The sequence below is a fragment of the Sapajus apella genome, unplaced genomic scaffold, assembly GCF_009761245.1.
Source record: "Sapajus apella isolate SASKATOON/1434 unplaced genomic scaffold, GSC_monkey_1.0 scaffold12, whole genome shotgun sequence".
NCBI classification, from domain to species: domain Eukaryota; kingdom Metazoa; phylum Chordata; class Mammalia; order Primates; family Cebidae; genus Sapajus; species Sapajus apella.
Genome location: NW_022436952.1, coordinates 22,456,070 through 22,476,719, shown reverse-complemented (window position 1 = coordinate 22,476,719; position 20,650 = coordinate 22,456,070). Strand labels below are relative to the sequence as shown.

Here is a 20,650-nt window from a genome sequence, read left to right as displayed (position 1 = left end):
GCTCACTGCAACCTCCGCCTCCCAGGTTCAAGCAATTCTCCTGCCTCAGCCTCCCCCAAGTAGCTGGGAGTACAGGTGTGCACCACCACACCTAGCTAATTTTTGTATTTTTAGTAGAGAGGGGGTTTCATTATGTTGGCCAGGCTGGTCTCAATCTCTTGACCTCGTGATTCACCTGCCTCAGCCTCCCAAAGTGTTGGGATTACAGGCGTGAGCCACTGTACCCAGCCTTGCTGTCTTTAGCACATCGTATTCTATGTGTTCCTTCCCTGGAGGCACCTTGCTGAGAGTAGAATTGCAGGATTTCCACCAGGGCCAGTTAAAGAATTGGTAAGAGGATGTGCTAAAACTGGGAGAACTATTATGAAATCATGAAGACTCGTGAATATGTCCTGTTACATGAAAACAAAGACCAAATCTACTTCTTTATTTAGGTAACCACCTCATACCATGAAAGATCAGAGGCAGCTTATAAGACACACATATACTCTAAGGTTGAAATATAAATAAAAAAATACAACATTAGACCAGGGGAAATATAAATTAGTGAGGCAGTAAGGCTCCGGTGGATGACGAAGCCGAGCGTATCTATCTGGTTAGCCTATCAGGCTTGACCCTCAGAGTTGCTGTCCTTGGGCTGTACTTGGCCAGACGTAACTTAAGATAAAAACAATCCTGCCCTTAAGGACTGTTAAAATGAATGACACAAGGACAGCATAGCAGAGGCCTTGCCGGCTTGTCAGAAAAACGTGCAGGAGGTTTCAGTTGGTTAAAAGCTCAATATGAGCCACTGCATGGCCAGGCTGTGCAAACAAGTGGGGCCCCCACTGAGGAGGAGAGAGTCCTCCCACACACAGCATTGGCTGTACATTCACATTTGCAATCAACACGTTGGAATATGTCACCATGTGCCAACTGGACAGTATCAAAGGCTAGATACAGTGGAGGCTTCCAGGAGCCCACACAGTCTGTTCAAAGAGCCAATGAGGAGAAACAGCAACAATACTGCTTGATATGTGCTCGCAGGAGATCCCATTTGGACTTTGGTGCTTGTGCTTGGTTCTCAGCGTTTTGACACTGACATCAGGACATTGACAAGAACTGCAGAGGATGAGACTTCTCTTTTGGTGTCTAAGCCCCCTGCAGAGCTGCTGTCCTAACAACTTGATAGCTACTCAGGCTCTTCATAGACAGCTGGGACAGCAGCAACGATGTCAGATTTGGTGCAGGGATGCTGGGCTCGTGATGGAGCCTGGAACCTGCCAGAAACCTGGCAACACGACCATTCTTGGGCATCCTTGTGAACACTTTGAAAGCCTCCGCATTGCAGCTTCTTGTTCCTCCTGGATGCTGTTAAAGGGTGTGCTATAAAGAGAGCGCATCTCCTTGAATTGATTCTCCTTCATCAGCTGGGACCTGTGTGGAACAAACAAAGATAAAACAGATCAGTCTTCACCCCAAATCCATCCATTTCAAGCCTGTGTGTGGTGAAACCAGCATAGTCTTTGGAGTTGCCAGACTTAGCTTTGAATGCCAGAGCTGCCTCTCTATGACACCGTTACTTTGGGCTAGCCCTGAAACTATGTGAGACTGTTTCCTTTGCCTGAAAAATGGGCATTTGAATTTCTAGCTCACAGAGTTGTAAGCACTGAATGAGATCATGAAAATAAGTGATTGGCTTGATACATATCAAGATTCTCATCAAATCTTAGTTCCCTCTCCTTACCCTTCCTTGTAGGCAAAGCTGATGCCTACCTCTCTCTGGTCTCTGAATTCTGTCTCCCACCTCCCCCTTGGATGTGATCACAGGTTCATCTTCGTCTGTCACCTCAGCATCCTCTTTTCCTCTCTACTGGCTTTCTCTCCTCCACTTACCATCTTGCTCAATTCTCCGTATCCCTTCTCTAAAAATTTGCACCTTAGCACAGTTATGCCAGCAGATGACCGCCCTGCCCTCTTAATCTCATCACCAAATACTTTGAAGATGAATCTGTGCTCATTCCTCACACATCTTCAGCCACCTCATAAGTAGCATCATCTGATTTCTGTCCCCACCATTTTTTTTTTTTTTTTGAGAGGGAGTTTTGTTCTTGTTGCCCAGGCTGGAGTGCAATGGCACGATCTCAGCTCACGGCAACCTCTGCCTCCTGGGCTAAGTGATTCTTCTGCCTCAGCCTCCTGAGTAGCTGAGATTATAGGCATGCAGCCAGCTAATTTTTTATTTTTAGTAGAGACAGGGTTTCTCCATGTTGGTCAGGCTGGTATCGAACTCCCGACCTCAGGTGGTCCACTGCCTCGGCCTCCCACAGTTCTGGGATTACAGGCATGAGTCCCTGTGCCCAGTCCGGTCCCCACCATTTACTGAGAAAGACACATTGCTGAGTCTGTCTAACTGCCTCTCCTCAGGCTTCAACCTTTTTTGATGGCTTTGAAGCATTTGATGGGTAGTTCCCCTCACTCTTGATAATACGTCCTTCTTTGTCCTCTTTGCCATTGGTGTAATGTCTCTTCCTTGTTATTACCGGGAACTTCCATTTGGGCTCTTCCATCTGCCTTCCTCTTCCCCTCCCCCACATGCAGGCGTGGCTCAAGTTTCTGCCCTGGCTCCTATAGGAAGCATACGTGGCTAGGCCAGGGGCTGGCAAATGTTTTCTGTCAAGGGCCAGGTAGTAAATGTCATAGGCTCTGCAGGCCACATGGTCTCTGTTACCACTGCTCGACCCTGCCGCTATCCATGACACAGCCATAGATAACATGTGAGTGAATGAGCCAGGCTGTGCACCATTGAAACTCTATCTACAAAAACAGGAGGTTGGCTGTAGTTGCTGATCCCCGGTCTTGTGGAAAGAGCATAAACATTAGGATCAGGTATACCCGGTTTTACAATCTGGCTCTATCACTGCCTAGTTCCATTACATTGGGCAAGTATCTTAACATCCATACACCTTATTATCCCCCTTTTTTTTTTTGAGATGGAGTTTCGCTCTTGTTGCCAAGGCTGGAGTGCAATGGTGCGATCTCGGCCCACTGCAACCTCCGCCTCCCGGGTTCAAGCAATTCTCCTCCTCAGCCCCCGAGTAGCTGGGATTACAGGCATGCGCCACCATACCCAGCTGAGTTTGAATTTTTAGTAGAGACGGGGTTTCTCCATGTTGGTCAGGCTGGCCTGGGACTCTGGACCTCAGGTGATCTGCCTGCGTCAGCCTCCCAAAGTGTTGGGATTACTGGCGTGAGCTACCATGCCTGGCCTCCTTATTCTTATCTGTACGAGGGGAATCATGATGATGGTGATGATGATGATAATCATACTTTCCTCATGGCTTTGTTGATGGGTGAAATTGGGTAATGTGCAACCCTAGGGTCTGGTTCAGTGAATCTTAGTATTCTTTTCTCCTTTCTTCCTCCCTCCCTTCCTTTCTTCCTTCTTTCCTTCCTTCTTCCTTCCTTCCCTTTCTCACTCTCCCAATCCCTTTTCTCTCCACCTGCTCACCCCCCCGCAGTCTCATCCACAGTCGTCTCCAGCCCTTACCTCCCTCTCTACACCTGATTTCACCTTTGAGTTTTAAATCTGCAGAGTCAATGCCAATTACGTAGCTCTGCTCATACACCATTTGCATATCAAACTCTGCATGCTCAAAAGAAAATGCATCATTTTTTTTCTTTTTTTCTTATTACACTTTAAGTTCTGGGGTACATGTTCAGATCGTGCAGGATTGCTACACAGGTATACACATGCCATGGTGGTTTGCTGCCTCCATCCCCCATCATCTACGTTAGGTATTTCTCCTAATGTTAGTCCTCCCCAATTCCCCCACCCCCGCTATCCCTCTCTTAGGCCCCCCACCCCCTGACAAGCCCCAGTGTATGATGTTCCCTCCCTGTGTCCACGTGTTCTCATTGTTCAACACCCGCCTATGAGTGAGAACATGTGGTGTTTGGTTTTCTGTTCTTGTGTAAGTTTGCTGAGAATGATGGTTTCCAGCTTCATCCATGTCCCTGCAAAGGACAGGAACTCATCCTTTTTTGTGGCTGCATAGTATTCCATGGTGTACATGTGCCACATTGTCTTTATCCAGTCTATCATGGATGGGCAAAATGCATTATTTTAAACAAACTCTTGCCTTCTCCTGACCTCCCTCACTCCATGCCCCGGGGGTGCCTTCTGCAATGCCACCCCTGACCTGCTGTAGAACAGAACAGGCCGTCCTCCACTCACGAAGTCTCTGCTCTTCTCCTCTCCCCTCTGTGGGCATCATTTCAGCTCGAGCCCTTTTATTACCTGCCACCTGAGCTTACTGAATGGCCTCTCTGTCTCACTGCTGCTTTGCTCTCATCCATTCTGCACACGATGCTGAGTTATGCCTCCGCAGGCGAAGCTTGATCATGCCTCTCTCTGGTATGTAAAGCCATCGAAGGCTCCTCCCTCCTCACCCAGTGTCAGCAACCTTGCCTCGTGTTCAAGGTCCTGCACAGTCAGCACTGAAGACCCCAGCCCAAAGGGAAATGTGCCCGCTCAGCTTTTCCTGAACACCCTAATTCTTCCATTTCTGCAGTCCTTCCTTTTGCCTGGACTGCCTCCCTACCCACTGCCCACCGCCGCTGTCCCTGTGCCATCTCTCTTGTCACATTCTTACCTGTTCCTCAGGAGCCCGGCCAGAACCGCACACTGCACGATTCCCCCCAGCCAGGAGGCTCTGTGCCTCCCTTCCGCTTTCAGAGCCCTGGCAAGACTATGCTTTTTTTTTTTTTTTTTTTTTTTTCCTGAGACAGAGTCTCGCTCTGTTGCCAGGCGCCAGGCTGGAGTGCAGTGGTGCGATCTTGGCTCACTGCAACCTCCGCCTCCCGGGTTCAAGCAATTCTCCTGCCTCAGCCTCCTGAGTAGCTGGGACTACAGGCGCGCACCACCACGCCCGGCTAATTTTTGTATTTTTAGTAGGGACGAGGTTTCACCATGTCGACCAGGATGGTCTCGATCTCTTGACCTTGTGATCCGCCCTCCTCGGCCTCCCAAAGTGCTGGGATTACAGGAAGACTATGTTTATCTTCCGCAATGCCTTTTCCCGTGTAGACTTTGTAAAGTATCATGCACATGCTTTATCTCTCCCTTTAGATTAAAAATCCCTGGAGAGATTAGAGAAATGTTTGCTCCTCTGCGCAGCCCTGGCACTGCGTCTGCAAGGGGCCAGGAGGTGAGGGGGCGAGGAAGGCTTTTTGCCTGGCTCACCTTTGAGCTGACTTGGCAGCTCCACTGGCCTCCTCCGTGGGCAGTGGGGAGAGGCTGCCTGTTGGAAAAAGTCGAAGTGGAGGAACAAGTTTCATTTTCCAAGGCTCAAGGCTGTAAGCCTTCCATGCCTTTTGGCTTCGGTTGGTGTGGGAGTGGGTGTGTTTGTTTCTGTGAGTGCGTGTTTCCGGGTGTGTGTGTGGTAGGTGTGAGCATGTGGGGGTGTGTTTTTGTGTGCATGAACACATGTGCAGTAGAGGAGGGATGTGTGTGTATGTTTGGGGTGTTAGTGTGTGTGTATTCTTTGGGCATGTAGTCTTCGACCCTATATTATAAAAGGACAAGAGTTTTTATCTGACTTTGCCTGGCGACTTATCTTAACTGCAGGAAATGACCAAGAAGTAGAAAATGGAGCAAAAAAAAAAAAAAAAAAATCTGAAAATACAGTGACCAGGTGATAAAATCAAATGGCAGTCTGTCTCTCTTTGAGCACAGCTAGGCCATAAAAATAAGCCGCTCACCCTGAAACTTCTTGGGGGGGCCTTTGAGGCTTAGCCGCCAGCCACCCTGCCCTCTGTCTCTGGGGAACCATGCAGGCTGTGGGCAGAGAGCTTGTCCTGACCAGGCATGGGACCTCCTCATCTCTGGGGCAGGGTGGGAGCAGGTTCTAGCAACCTCATTTTTTTTTTTTTTTTTTTTTTTTTTTTAGATAGAGTCTCGCTCTGCTCTTCAGGCTGGAGTACAGTGGCACAATCTTGGCTCACTGCAATCTCTGCCTTCCTGGTTGAAGCAATTCTCCTGCCTCAGCCTCCCAAGTAGCTGGGATTATAGGTGCACACCACAATGCCCAGCTATTTTTTGTATTTTTTTTAGTAGAGACGGGATTTCAGTATGTTGGCCAGGCTGGTCTCAAGCTCCTGGCCTCAGGTGATCCTCTGGCCTTGGCCTCCAAAAGTGCTGGGATTACAGGTGTGAGTCACCACACCCAGCCTCAACTTCATCTTAGAGAGCCTCTGAAGGCTGAGCTAGGAATATTGGCGTCAGCCCTGAATCCAAGGAGCCGACATTCTTTCCTTTTACCCTGCTCTGAGAATGAGAGAGCTGGCGAAGCCAGTTACAATCTACCCGTAAATCGTGAATATGTCTGATGTTGACATGCAGGCCAAAGGTCATAGACTGTAGGGGAACTGAGATGAGTTGTTTTTCGAAAATTTTTTGGCATCAGAAGCTTGCATTCACATCAAGCCTTACGTGCCAGTTTAATGTGCAAATCTGCTGAGAACACTGCTGTTGTGGGTGAAATGTGTGCTGTAGGGTGGGTAGGGCTGCAGGACTCCTGTCTCCTCCCTCTGCCCCTCACCACAGCCCCAACCCCCTCCCAGGGACATCAGCAAAGCGCAGTTCGAAACCTCCCTTGGAAACCACATCTCTCATTCTACAGGGAAGTAAAATGACTCCCCCAAGGCCACGCGGGGGGGAGGGTTGGGCAGCTTCATAAGTGAGCAGCCTTCCAAACATCAGGTCTCAGTACACACGAATCTGTCACTCTGGGCCATCCCTGAAATGTGGCAGGGGATGGTGGTTCAATAAAGAATACAACAAAGAACTTCTTTTTCTTTTTTTTTTTTGAGACGAAGTCTCACTCTGTCACAAGCTGGAGTGCAGTGGCGCAATCTCAGCTCACTGCAACCTCCACCTCCCGGGTTCAAGCGATTCTCCTGCCTCGGTCTCCCAAGTAGCTGGGACTACAGGCACGCGCCACCATGCCCTGGGACTACAGGTGTGCACCACCAGGCCGATTTTTATATTTTTAGTAGAGACGGGGTTTCACCACGTCGGCCAGGATGGTCTCAATCTCTTGACCTTGTGATCTGCCCAGCTCGGCCTCCCAAAGTGCTGGGATTACAGACATGAGCCACTACGCCCGGCCCCAATAAAGAACCTCTTGCACCTTCTGAAGGCCCTTTGAACCAGGACAAAACCCGGGCACTCTGGAGCAGCATCTAGTCTCATACCTATTGAAAAATCCTAATGCTGTACACTGCCATTAGGATTGATCCTAACGCTTCAAGGGGTGTCTGCCTTGGAGGGAGACCACACCCTCTGTAATGTGCTGGCTACCTGCATCGTGACTGGCACTTGATTTAGTCATCACTTGCATTGTGCTGAACAAATATGAATCCACCTAATCTGTGCAACCTGCTTATGACGTAGGAACTATTATTTGCACATCTCCATTTTACATATTTGGAGCAATGGGGCATGGAGAGGTGAAGGAACTTGCCCCAAGTCACGTTGCTAGAAAGGAATAAAACTGGATTCCAGCCAGGCAGTCTGGGTATGGCCCATGCTCTTCAACGTTGGGCTGTTGAACTTCTGTTCAATGAGGAAAGGGTGCGCAGGGCACGGAGCCATACACTGGGGACTCTGTGTTGTTTGGCCACTTGTCTTGGCTCCCAAAATGGGTTTCAACTGGTAATAATCATAACCATAATAACCTATCCTATACTGTGGTCAGGGTGGTCTTTTGGAAACATAGGTCCTATTATGTTAAGCCCCTACCTCTGCTTATACTTCTTCAATGGATTCTTATTGTTCTTAAAGTAATGACCAAAATCCTTCAGAGGGCCCTCAAGACTGTGTCATATCTGGCCTCTGCTGACCACAGGGCCCTAACCCTCTCTGACATTTGCTCTCTGCCCTTCAATCTCCCCATCATCTTTTATTTCCTGTTATTCCGGGACCTTTGCCCGAGACTTTGTCTCTCCCTGAAAGACTTTCCACTTACCTCTCATGCTTCCTTTGGTGTTCAGCCTAACATCACCTCCTCCAGGAAGCCTTCCCTGACTTCACCTTTTGGGTCAGTTTCTCTGCTGAGTATTCTCGTGGGAGGATGCTCCTCGTCTTCCTAGCACAGAGCTGACTTTGTTATTTTACTTCTGTCAGTGTGACTCTTTTTTTTTTTTTTTTTAATACAAATCTGGACCCAGAGATGGTGACATGACACTGTCCTATTTGAAGCAGCCCTTTGTTAGAGAACAGACCAAATGAAACTATGTTAGTTTGGGGGGCTTTGTACCAACAATGTCTAAGTGTTATTCCAAATGTTAGACGACACTGGTGGAAAGAGGTAAAAGAAACAAGGGTGAAGTCTACTATATTACGAAGCTGTGATGTCTTCTTTTTTTTTTTTTTAAGAAAAAAAAAGAATGAAGGAGAGGAAGGAAGAGGAAGAGGAAGAGGGAGAGAGAACAGGGGTGCTGCTTTATGCCCGGGCTAGAATGCAGTCTAAAAATGGATATGCCTGTAATTGTGTTCAATAACAGAGACATAAAATAAAAAAGTGTGACTCTTTAGTGAATATCTGTCTTTCTCACCCAGTGGTAAACTCCCTAAAAGTAGAACCCCCGTGTCATGTGTGTTTTTTTTTTTTTAAATTGAGACAGGTCTCAGTGTGCTGCCCAGGCTGGAGTGCAGTGATGTAATCTCGGCTCACTGCAACCTCCGCCCCCTGGGCTCCAGCAATCCTCCTGCCTCAGCCTCCTGAATAGCTGGAATTACCAGTGCGCGTCACCATGTGTGGGTAACTTTTCGTATTTTTGGTAGAGATGGGGTTTCACCATGTTACCCTGGCTGGTCTTGAACTTTTGACCTCAAGTGATCTGCCTGTCTCGGCTTCCCAAAGGGCTGGGATTGCAGGCGTGAGCCGCCCTGCCCGGCCCTTGCGTCTCATGTCGTATCCCCAGTGTCTTGCACAGTGCCTTACGCATTCCAACATACCAGCATTCAAATCGTGAGTCCCTTTTTGCTTTGAAGGTTCTTGATGCAAAGTGTGAGTTGACCCACACCACTGCCAATCTGAGGGACACTAAGGTACTTCACATTTGGACTATGGATCAGTTAACTCATCCCAGATTATGTGTTTTGTATGCTTAACGTCTGTAAGAACCATATCAAGGGTGGAGCCTTTCCCTGCCTCATCTCTATTTGAACCTTACAGCAATAAGGTCCAGGGATATTCTCTTCATCTTACAGATGAGAATCCCAGGCTCAGAGTGTGCAGTCTGGCCATCACCACCCAGCTAGCAAGTGTCGAGGATTAGAGTGGGACTGACTTGTCGTCTCTTTCTACATCATTTACTAGATATGGGCTTACCTTACTCTACCGAGACCTCTTCAGTTTACTGCTCTTTTCTCCAAGTTCTGAGAGTCAGATGTAATCTCCCAGAAAAAACAATTATTATTTCCTTCTTCCAACGCAGCAACGACCTTTGCTCTTAAATTTGCTAAGGGAGTAAGAACATTTGTGCAGGTTGGGCCCACCTGGGGAGGAGGGTATGGCTGCCCAATGAACCAGGGCCCTGACTTCAGTCCCCTGGGGAGAGCTGTCCATCTCTAATTCAGGGTGGTAAGGACCAGACCACTCTATCTTTGGGACTCTGTCTTGATGTGAAAAATCTTACAGCTATCTGCCTCTTTGGCTGCATGCAATAGACTGAGCTGTGACGTGCAACTCAGCTGACAAAATCCATGAAGCCCAAGGCTCCTGACTTCTGGGTCTTGGAGGCTGCCTGGGCACATGTGTTGTCTGTGCGTGAAAGTGAGTGAGGGTAGGGTGGGAGCACTGCAGTGAGAGGAGGTGTGTGCACCGAGCAGGCATGGAGGGAAATAGTCCCTACCCGCCTTCACATATCCCACCTGGGCAGGTGCAGAAGGAAGTGAGTGAAAGGGACCGTTCTGCGTGGTTCTGCTCTGTTTGCTTTCACCGCAGCTCAGTTCACGCCCCTTCATGCATGCGAGGGCACAAGAGCCATTGGGGAACTTTCCATCCTCTCCTGTGCTAAAGACTTTTCTCCCCAGCAGGGATTCTCCCCAACAGAGAACCCAGATGGGGTCTTTTTTTCCCCAAGTTTCAAGCTAAAGGGATAACTTCCCGTTCTGCCTGGCAGGCAGGATTATTCGTGGCATATCAGAGGTGGAAGGGGCTGTGGAGACTTCCTTTCCAGACTAGGTGAGGAAAAGGACCCAGAGGAGAAAACCCCTACCGCACATCCTCTTGGCTGGTCCACCCCAGCAGGATGGGAGGCCAGGGTCCCGGGATCCCTGGCTGGGGGTGCAGTGTCCGGCTCCTTGCTCATGCAGCCTCAGGAAGCCTGATTGTGCCCCTGCTTGTCCAAGCCCCTCTGGCCACCCTGCCAGGTAGGTCTTGTGTGCACTCACCTGGTCCTGGCGGGGCTTGCTAGGTAGAAGCTGCAATGTGCTGGTGCCCAGGAGCCCGAGGTTCACAGACATGTCTGCATACAGCACCTGCATCTCTCTTCCTCTTCCCATGGCCAAACTACAGGTCCAGTTTCTCCGGGCACACCTCAATGTTGCAGGAATACCAGATGATCCAGAGCAGAAGGCTGAAAGCCAGGATCAGGGCGCCTGTGTAGACAAGGAAGTCCCAGTAACTCAGGGAGGCCAAGATCCCCAGAAGCAAAAGGACCAGGCCGACTGTGTCGAGCAGGATGGCAAGGATGAGGAAGAGTGCACAGCGCCCGGGATGGCATCTTCCCCACAGACGCCCCAGGAGCATTGCCCAGGAGGAGCGGGAGGAGCCCAGCTGCACTCCTGGGGGTGATTTGCATGGGAGGGTGGCGGTCCTGCCTGCTGCTGCCTTCTCTGCCTGCTGGATGTGCTGGGTGTGAGCAAATAAGTGAGCCAGCGCGTCTTGGAGCCACAAGGAAGTACACGTTGGTTTGCCTTTATGAGCACGGCAGCCAGTGGGGCAGGATATTTCTTAACTGTTTCATGGCTCAGGAATGATCTGGACCCAAACAGTCTGACATCACTGTTCATTGGGCTGCTCATCGCTGGAACCAACAATCCACGTGGCAGAGGAGTCAGGGTGCCCTTGGATAAATTTGCCAAGTCAGGGGTCCTGTGATTCCGGAGGAGGGGCTGTTCTGTGCCTTGTTCTCTAACCTGGGAGTCAAGAGCCTGAGTGCCCTGTTTCTGAGACACGGCTCCTTCATCTAGTAAGGTGGGGTGGGGTGGCGAGGTCTCCATTTCTCTCCATCTCTCTGCCCTACTCTCTTCCTTGCTGGGAACGCTTTTATGGAAAGGACATAGACAAGAGTTTGTAACATCAATCGATTTTGAAGTGTTGCTGTTAAGAATGGGTCCATGTTAGCAAGAGAAGGTTCACCTTTTTGTAGAGTTCTCACCATGCAGACAGAAGGATCTGAGGTTCCTAGGATAATGGACAGGAAGGATAAGGGCCAGAAAGGGGCAGAGATGGAAAAGGCAGAGTGGACAGAGGGGATAGAGAGAGGACAACAGGATGAGAAGGAACTTCTGGCCTCTTCCTGCAGTGGATTCTGTGTGGCTCAAAAGGCAACACCCAGGCAAAAGTCAAGGGATGTTTCCCAGAACTGTTGCCTCTGTGTTTTCTACATGGACTCACTTTATGTAAGTTTTCTTTCTCCTAATAGATGGCACCTGTAAGCCCTTCCAGACACTGCCTGCATCCCTTCTGCATGCAACAGAGCATCTTATCCTCGTGGCTGCTCAGAGGGAGTGTGGGGGCAAACATTAAATGAGGAAAATGCAGTGGCAGCTCTTGGCTGGGCTATAGACAGCCACCCCTCTGTCCCTGATTCACAGGGGGCCTCGAACAAGGCACCAAACCTCTCTGGGCCTCAGTTTCCGTGGATAAATGAGGAAAATAATTTTCACTCTCACTTTTGCTTTCCCCAGAGGGTGAAATAAGTAGGTAGATCCAATTTCTTTTTTCTTTTCTTTTTTTCTTTTTTAAGACAGAATTTCACTCTTGTCGCCCAGGCTGGAGTTGTAATGGCGCGATCTCGGCTCACTGCAGCCTCTTGCCTCCCAAGTTCAAGCGATCTCCTGCCTCAGACTCCCGAGTAGCTGGAATTACAGGTATGTGCCACCACACCTGACTAATTTTTTTTATTTATAGTAGAGATGGCGTTTCGAACTCTACTTGGCCAGGCTGGTCTCGAACTCCTGACCTCAGGTGATCCTCCCGCCTCGGCCTCCCATAGTGCTGGAATTACTGGGATGAGCCACCATGGCTGGCTTTCATTTTCTATGTGTAAAATAAGCCAGAGTGAGAGAGAAACTTTGAGGAAATCTTTTGGGGAAGGTGGCAGGGGATGACCCAAACCATAGCTCTTAGGATCTGAAACTCCACGAGACTTGAGCCAAAGCAGGTAAACACTCTGGAGCATCTCAAAGTGAGAAGCGCTGAGGCCAATCTCCCTCCCAGTACTTGCCTCCTGTCCCACTAGGTTCTTGGAAGAGGCCAGGTACCTACAGGAACACCTCCCATTGCTGGGGAAGCCATGACTCTTTCAATGTATTGTTCTCAGTGTTGAGTAGGAGAAAGTCTCTTGGGAAAAACTGTTGATGGACAGCAATGGCCTCTCCCCAGGGCCAGGATGAGTGTGTCCTGTGTCTATGGAGGGCCGGGCTGATGAGTCCTGGTCTAGCCATATACAGCTTCCCAGGTACCTTTTCAGAGTCCTGTGTGTGTGGCTCTAGTCCACCGTGGCCAACAATTTAGCGCTAAGATTTCTGCATGCTGGAAAATCCCTTGGTTCTGCATCAACTGGGATGGTTGGTCAATGTAGTCTCACCTAACGTGCTGGGTCAAAGGGAAGCGGATAACAAAGAAAGCTTCCCCGTCTACCCCACTTCAGGTCAGCCTCACTCGATGCAGACATTGAAATGTCTGATTCCTTAGGTTCCGATCTACTCAAGATTTTCAGTACAGTTGTCTCTCTGTACCTGTGGGGTATTGACTCCAGGACCCCGTAGATACCAGAATCCACGGATGCTCAAGTTCCTTACACAGAATTTATGCGCAGCTGTGTGCAGTGACACAAGCCTATAATCCCAGAGCTTTGAGAGGCCAAGGCAGGTGGATTGCTTGAGCTCAGGGGTTTGAGACCAGCCTGGGCAAGATAGGGATATCCCGTCTCCACAAAAAACGCAAAAATTGGACAGGTGTGGTGGTGCATGCCTGCAGTCCTAGCTACTCAGGAGGCTGAGGCAAGAGGATTGCTTGTGCCCATGAGGTCAAGGCTGCAGCAATGAGCTGTGATTATGCCACTGCACTTCAGCACGGGAGACAGAGTGAGTGAGATCCTGTCTCAAAAAAAAAAAAAAAAAAAAAAAAAAAAAAACCCAAAAACACGCAAACAAAAAAAACCCTACACGCACCCTCCATATGCTTTAAATTATCTCTAGATGACTTATCATACCTAATACAATGTAAATGCTATGTAAATAGTTGTTATACTGTATTTTTATTCACGTTTTATTGTTGTATTATTATTTATATTTGTAGTTTTTCTGAATATTTTAGGTTCATGATTGGTTGAATTTGCAGTCATGGAACCCCCAGATACAGAGGGCTGACTGTATTACTGTTTTTACATGCACAGACACGCTTGCCTACATGTTTCCTGCCAACATACTATGCCATATTTACGAGCACGAGGAATAAAATTGAAACCACTTGCTACTTCATCATCCAGAGCTAATTAGCACGAACTCCTTGGGACACATCTGGCAGAACCATAAACACATCCTTTCTTCCTTACATAAATGGGCTGCATTGTACTCTCAGTTCTGCAGTCTGCATTCCCTCTCATGATACCTGGCCAATCTGGCAAATTGCTAAGCATGGCACCCTCCAGGTGACTGGCCAGGCTGTGAGGTGCCCCTCCACCTCTGCCCCCGTGTGTCTTTCTTACTCTTGTTTCCCAGAGTTAACGCTCCTGTGTGTTGAGGCAGCCTTGGTATTTGCACAGCTGGGAGAGACCAACTGGGATGTCTGATGCAAAGCCAGGTGAGTCTGGCCCTGGAGGTGGGCAGGCTAAAAAGAAAAGAAGGGAGATGAAAGGGAGTAGGGACGGTGGTTCCAAGTGTGGGAACCAGAACCTGGCTGGGCGGAGGCAGGCGGGGATGAGGGGCAGGTCATCAGAGAGCCCCTTACTGCACCCCCGTTAGCAAGAGGGACACCGCCACCCTCTTCTTCCCACGTGGATCCTCTGCAACTCGCTCACTTGCTGAGGCTGGATCCACGGTGGGAAAGAGCTGTGTCGTTTGCCAGGACCTCTGTAACAAAGCACCACTGCCGAGGTGGTTTGAACAAAAGAAATGTATTGTCTCCCAGTTCTGGAGCCTGGAAATCCGAGATCAAGGTGTCTCCAGGGATGGTTCCCTTGAGGGCTGTGAGGGACAATGGGCTCCAGGCCTTGGCCCTCGCCAGGGTGGTTTGCTGGCCATCTTTGACGTTCCTTGCCTTGTAGATGTGCGCATGTCCCCGTGCGCATGTCCGTGTCCACATTTCCCTTGTTATAAGAAACTCTATCCTACTCCAGTATGAACTCATCCTAATTACGTCTGCAAGGATCCTACTTCCAAATAAAGTCCCATTCTGAGTTACAGGGGGTTAGGACTCCAGCATGTGAATTGGGAGGACAGAATTCAACCCACAGCCCATAGCAATAGCTAAAAGGTTTGTTTGCTTATGTGGACATCTTTTGATTTCTAGCTGTAGTATAGCTGTTTTCAGAAACAAACATAATTGCCGAGTCAGCAGCCCATTGAAGGTGGCCCACTATGCCACCAGGCACCAGGAGAAATGCTTCAGCTCCTCCCCATCTCCCCTGGGGACCCAGAGATGCTGCTGGCTGTCCTTGTGTTCCTGGGAGAGAGGCTGAGAAAGCGGGGTCGTCTCACCCTGCTTGGGTTCTGGCTGCTGTCCCCTCTGTTCACCAAGCTAAGGTGCTCATTCTCCATGAGTGGGTAACCCTAAGTGACCCCTACACATTTAGAAGTTTGAGCTGAAGTGGGATTTAAATTAAACCAATATTATTAGCACCTACTATGGGGTCAGGCAGCAGGATGAAGACCAAGTACAGAATTTAACATCACAGAGATAACATACTAAGAGCGGAGTCAATAATTAACAAGTGAATGATATAATTTCAGATGGTGAGATATAGGATAGAAAAAAATTGCAAAAACAGGCATGTATGACAGGATGTATCTGTTACACTGCTCTGGACGTTTGCTTTCTGAACCATAACATGGAAGGCACAGGCAGACGCCCAGCCCCTGGCCTGCAGCTTCCAATTTGGTCATGTAGGGCCCCTCTGTCCCTCTCCTTCTGAGATTTCTCTGGGCTGTTGGGGCTGCAGCCACCCCGTGCCTCTGAAAGGTTTGTCTTTCTGCGGCTGCCTCACAGCTCTGCCTCTTCTTGGCAATTGAGACCTTGTCACTTCCTTTGCAAAGTCATCATGATTTGTCATCTGTGATGTCACCAGATGAGAGCCTCTCCATGACCCAGATCCCAAACGGCAGGTGACTGAGACTAGGATGGGCTAGCCAGGTGCTCAGCTGACCCAGCGTCACAGATCCCAGACCTGACTCTATGAATGACAAAGGCCTCATCACCTCCTGGATGGCAGGCTCAGATGTTGGGTGAATCTAGCCACACCAGCCTGTTCATCAGGTCTGCCTGCCTTTTCATGCTGCAGAGCTTAATAGAGTGCCTGGCTGCACCACTCGCCTGCTGTGTGACCTTGAGCAAGTCACTTACCCTCTCTGTGCCTCAATTTCCTCATTGGGTTACTGTGGGGATTAAATGAGTTTATGAGTGTGAAGGGCTTAGAACCTGCACTCTGTAAACAGGGCTAAGTGTTATTGTTCTGGTTGTCACTGGGATCTTTACATTTCTGACACGATACTTCTGTAGGGAAAACCCCAGTTTGGAAGGGATCCATCCATGACTCCCTGGCACCATCATTTTCTCTTTACCAACCTTGGCTTCACTTGGTTCCACTTGCCCATCCCTCGGCCTCCCCACACCACCCTTGCTAAATCTATTAGGATGTGCAGTGCCGTCTCCCCATTCTTAAATGGGTACAAATACCTTATTTTCATGAAATCCCCTTCCCAGACCCCTTTTATCCTTCAGATCCGTTACATCTACCAAAGTGGCTCTTTATCTTCATCATCCTCAAATCCCTCAACGTTCCCTACTCGTAATCCAGTGTTGATCAAGCCTCACTTACTGTATAAGGGTATCATGCCCTGCAATCTACAAATCTTACTTATTACAGAATATTACATTTGTTTGTTAATATTATATTATTTTGTTAATTTTTTTCTTTATATGGATTTTTTAAAACTGCGATTGGTTATTGTCACCATCAGTGAAAAACTGGTATGATTTATAACAGACAGAAAGTACTTGGGAATAAATACACTGAAAACAAAACCATTACAATTAAATCAGACCAGGAGTACTCAAACTCTTTCTGTAATGGGCCAGATGGTAAACGTTTTGGGCTTCGCAGGCAATCCTGTCGGTCTTTGTAACAACCATTTAACAATGCTATTGTAGTGTGATATGTCATGGCTTTGTGTCCCCACCCAAATCTCATCTCAAATTATAATCCCGATAATTCCCATTATCTCCACCTGTCAAGGGAGAGACCAGGTGCAGGTAATGGGATCGTTGGGGTGATTTTCCCCATGCTATTCTCGTGATAGTGAGTTATCATGAGATCTGATGGTTTTCTAAGGGGCTTGTCCCACTTCACTGGGCACCTCTCTCTCCTGATGCCTTGTGAATAAGGTGCCTTACTTCCCCTTCAACTTCCACCATGATTGCAAGTTTCCTGAGGCCTCCCAGTCCATGCTGAACTGTGAGTCAGTTCAACTTCTTTTCTTTATAAATTTCCCAGGCTTGGGTATGTCTTTACAGTGGTACGAAAACGGACTAATGCATAGTGAAAGAGCCAGACATGTTATGAAAATGAATGAGTGTGACTGCATTTACTGTAATCCCAGCACTCTGGGAGGCTGAGGTGGGCATATCACCTGCTGTCAGGAGTTCAAGACCAGCCTGGCCAACATGGTGAAACCTTGTCTCTACTAAAAGTAAAAAAATAGCTGGGCATTGTTGCCCATGCCTATAGACCTAGCTACTCAAGAGGCTGAGGCAGGAGAATCGCTTGAACCAGAGAGGTGGAGGTTGCAGTCAGCCAAGATTGCACCATTGCACTCCAGCCTGGATGACAGAGTGAGGCTCCATCTTCAACAAAACAAAACAAAACAAAACAAAACAAAACAAAACAAAACAAAACACCTTTATTTACAAAACCAGGTACTAGGCCAGATTTGCTGATTTCCAAAGTAGACATTGTTGCCTACTGAAATTGCTGTTTCTCAAATAAAGGCCCAAGACTTACAAAGTTTAGAGGGGTGCGTAAAACATAATAGCACCAACCAGTGGCTCTGTCCTGGAAGTCACAGGAAAGATTGAATGAAAATTGAAATGACTATGCCTTTTAATGGGAGCCTGTGTGCCAACGGAAATCACTTTCCATACTGCCAGGGGTGTAGTGCCAGAATTTGGAAAAATATTGACCCTGATCAATGCTCTCCAATCAATCTTCATTTACTCCTTTTTTCCCAGGCTGGGATTTAGGGTCAGTATTTTCAGAAATGTATTCACTCTTATCTTAGTGGCACCTGACAATTTTCAGAGCTCTTCATTCCTCCTCTGTTAGACTATCAGGGGGGCTTATAAGAATTCCCCAAAGTGTGCTGCGTGGACCTCTGGAATCCATGTTCAGGGACCCTACCTCCAGCTAAGGAAACTCTAGTCCTCTCCTCTGGTCTCCCTATCTTATTCCCCACTGGCTGACCTGAACCTTCACGACTCCTGCCCAGATCTCAAAAGCATCCTCCCATTACCACCTCCTTGTCGTGGATCACCTTCCTTTTCTGCAGGTTGGTACCCTTGTCCCTTTTCAGCAGATAATAATATTTCCATGCATTTGTGTTGCACTTTCTGTACAGTGGACATCCAGCATCTCCTTGTCCTCCCTGCAGTGCTGTTCCTCTTCCAGAGTTGAAGGCCGTTAAGAGAGTTGCCGGGGTTCAGCCAGCGGGTAGGTAACAGAGCTGCAATTAGAACCTGGTCCTGCTGTCTAATGGGCCTTAAATACAAACACTTATCCTCTTCCCCCTTGCCTGCTCCCCACCCTTGTGCCAATTGTTTCCCAGATCCTTAGAGAATCAAGTTAGTTTCTTTCTTATTCCCATTTAATTAATTAATTAATTATGATTTTTTTTTTTTTTTTTGAGATGGAGTCTCACTTTGTCACCCAGGCCAGGCTGGAGTGCAGTGGCAACATCTCGGTTCACTGCAACCTCCGCCTCCTGGGTTCAAGAGATTCTCCTGCCTCAGCATCCCAGGTAGCTGGAATTACAGGCACATGCCACCATGTCTGGCTAATTTTTATATTTTTAGCGGAGACCAGGTTTCACCGTGTTTGCCAGGCTGGTCTCAAACAGCCAACTTCAGTTGATCCGCCAGCCTTGGCCTTCCAAAGTGCTGAGATTTTAGGCATGAGCCACTGTGCCCGGCCTTTAATTAATTTTTTAATTATAAATTATTTATTTTAATTGTAGAAAATGTATGTGACATAAAAATTTGCTGCCTTAACCATGTTTTTTTTTTGAGACAGAGTCTCACTCTGTAGCCCAGGCTGGAGTACAGAGGCTCGATCTTGGCTCACTGCAACCTCTGCCTCCCGAGGTCAAGCCATTCTCCTGCCTCAGCCTCCCAAGTAGCTGGGACTACAGGTGTGTGCCACCATGCTTAGCTAATTTTTGTATTTTTAGTAGAGACAGGGTTTTACCATGTTGGCTAGGATGGTCTCTATCTCTTGACCTTGTGATCCACCCACCTCGGTCTCCCAAAGTGCCGAGATTACAGGTGTGAGCCACCATGCCCGGCTTGCCTTAACCTTTTAAAGTACATTCACATCGTGCAACTATCACCACCATCCATGTCCAGAACATTTTTATTGTCCCAAAATGAAGCTCTGTTCCCATTACTACTAACCCCCCAAACCTCCTTCCCATAAGCCCCTGCCACCATCATTCTGCTTTCTGTCTCCATGAGTTTGAATACTCTACCTACCTCATGTAAATGAAATCATTCTGTGCTTGACCTTTGGTAATTGGCTTTTTTGCTTAGCATAGAGTCCTCAAGTTTCATCCATGTAGGAGCATGTGTCAGAATTTTCTTCCTTTTAAGGCTACATGCCACTTCATTGTGTGTATTTATCGCATTTAGTTGATCCATTCATCTGTGGGGTTGATTAGCCAAGGGTTGCTTCCACCTCTTGGCCACTGTGGCTGATACTCCTATAACCACGGGTATGTAAATGTCCATTTGAGTCCCTGCTTTCAATTTCTTTTCTTTTTTTTTTTTTCCTCATTTCAAGTTTTAATCAAGCTTGTATATAAGATTACTTTATTCCTGCATCTTCTCAATTGTTTCTTCCTTGTATTTGCCCTTTTCCTTTCCTACTTGGTGAGATTTGGCTTTCCGTTCAAGGATCTTTTTGCAGTCTTTGTCCAGTTTTAGCCTAGTGATAACCACCTTGCTGGGGTGAATGCCTACATGGACAGTTGTGCCATTAGCCTTTTCCCGCTGCACCCGTTCAATGTAGATTACGTATTTCTTCCTGTAAACCTGGACTACTTTGCCAATCTGCTGACCTTTATAGTGTCCTCGTACAACCTGAACTTCATCATCCTTTTGGATGGGCATGGATCGCACGTTGTACTTCTGTCTCAGCTCTTTGGAAAGAGGGGAGGACATAATCTTCCTGCGAATGTGGGAAGGTGCATTGAAATGCCTTTTGCGATTCTTGCTTCGGTCGGAAGTCACAAAGGGATTGAACTTCATTTTGGCAGCTCCCACTTGGGCGATGGCCACAAAAGGGAAGAGAATTACACGCTCCCTGCTTTCAATTTCTTTGGGTACAAGTGTATATACCCAGAAGTAGAATTGCTGAATCATATGGTAATTCTATGTTTAATTTTTTTTTTTTTTTTTTTTTTTTGAGACGAAGTCTCCCTCTGTTGCCAGGCTGGAGTGCAGTGGCGCTACCTCGGCTCACTGCAACCTCTGCCACTTGGGTTCAAGTGATTCTCTTGTCTCAGCCTCCTGAGCAGCTGGGATCACAGCTGTGTGCCACTACACCCAGCTAATTTCTGTATTTTTAGTAGAGACAAGGTTTTGTCATGTTGGCCAGACTGGTCTTGAACTCCTGACCTCAGGCGATCTGCCTGCCTCAGCCTCCCAAAGTGCTGGGATTACAGGCATGAGCTACCATGCCCAGCCTATGTTTAATTTTTTTGAGGAACTCATCCTCATTCAAGGAACCTATTCATTTTCCACAGTGGTTGCACCATTTTACAGTTCCATCAGTGGTCCAGGAGGGTTCTAGTCTCTTTATATCCTCACCAAAATTCGTTGTTTTTGGTTTTCTTGATAATAGTTATCTTATTCTAAAGTGAAAACTGGATTCCTATTTACTTTTA

The 20,650-nt window shown here is 47.9% G+C and overlaps 1 protein-coding gene and 1 long non-coding RNA gene across 2 annotated transcripts; both read right to left on the bottom strand.

The window, feature by feature from the left end:
- Positions 1-386: 386 nt before the first annotated feature.
- On the bottom strand, positions 387-11,171 carry LOC116553109. The gene is made up of 2 exons (XR_004269639.1): positions 10,442-11,171; positions 387-1,416 (listed from the first exon to the last, which is right to left on the bottom strand). It is a non-coding gene; the product is annotated as an uncharacterized LOC116553109 (long non-coding RNA).
- Positions 11,172-19,531: 8,360 nt separating this feature from the next.
- On the bottom strand, positions 19,532-20,051 carry LOC116553108 (60S ribosomal protein L26-like). The gene has a single exon (XM_032280254.1). It carries the CDS (start codon positions 20,010-20,012, stop codon positions 19,575-19,577), a length of 438 nt encoding a protein of 145 aa, XP_032136145.1. The 5' UTR covers positions 20,013-20,051; the 3' UTR covers positions 19,532-19,574.
- Between the last annotated feature and the right edge of the window lie 599 nt (positions 20,052-20,650).

Excerpts from the sequence above, each read along its gene's own strand:
- LOC116553108 (XM_032280254.1), bottom strand. The coding sequence starts at position 20,012 with ATGAAGTTCAATCCCTTTGTGACTTCCGACCGAAGCAAGAATCGCAAA.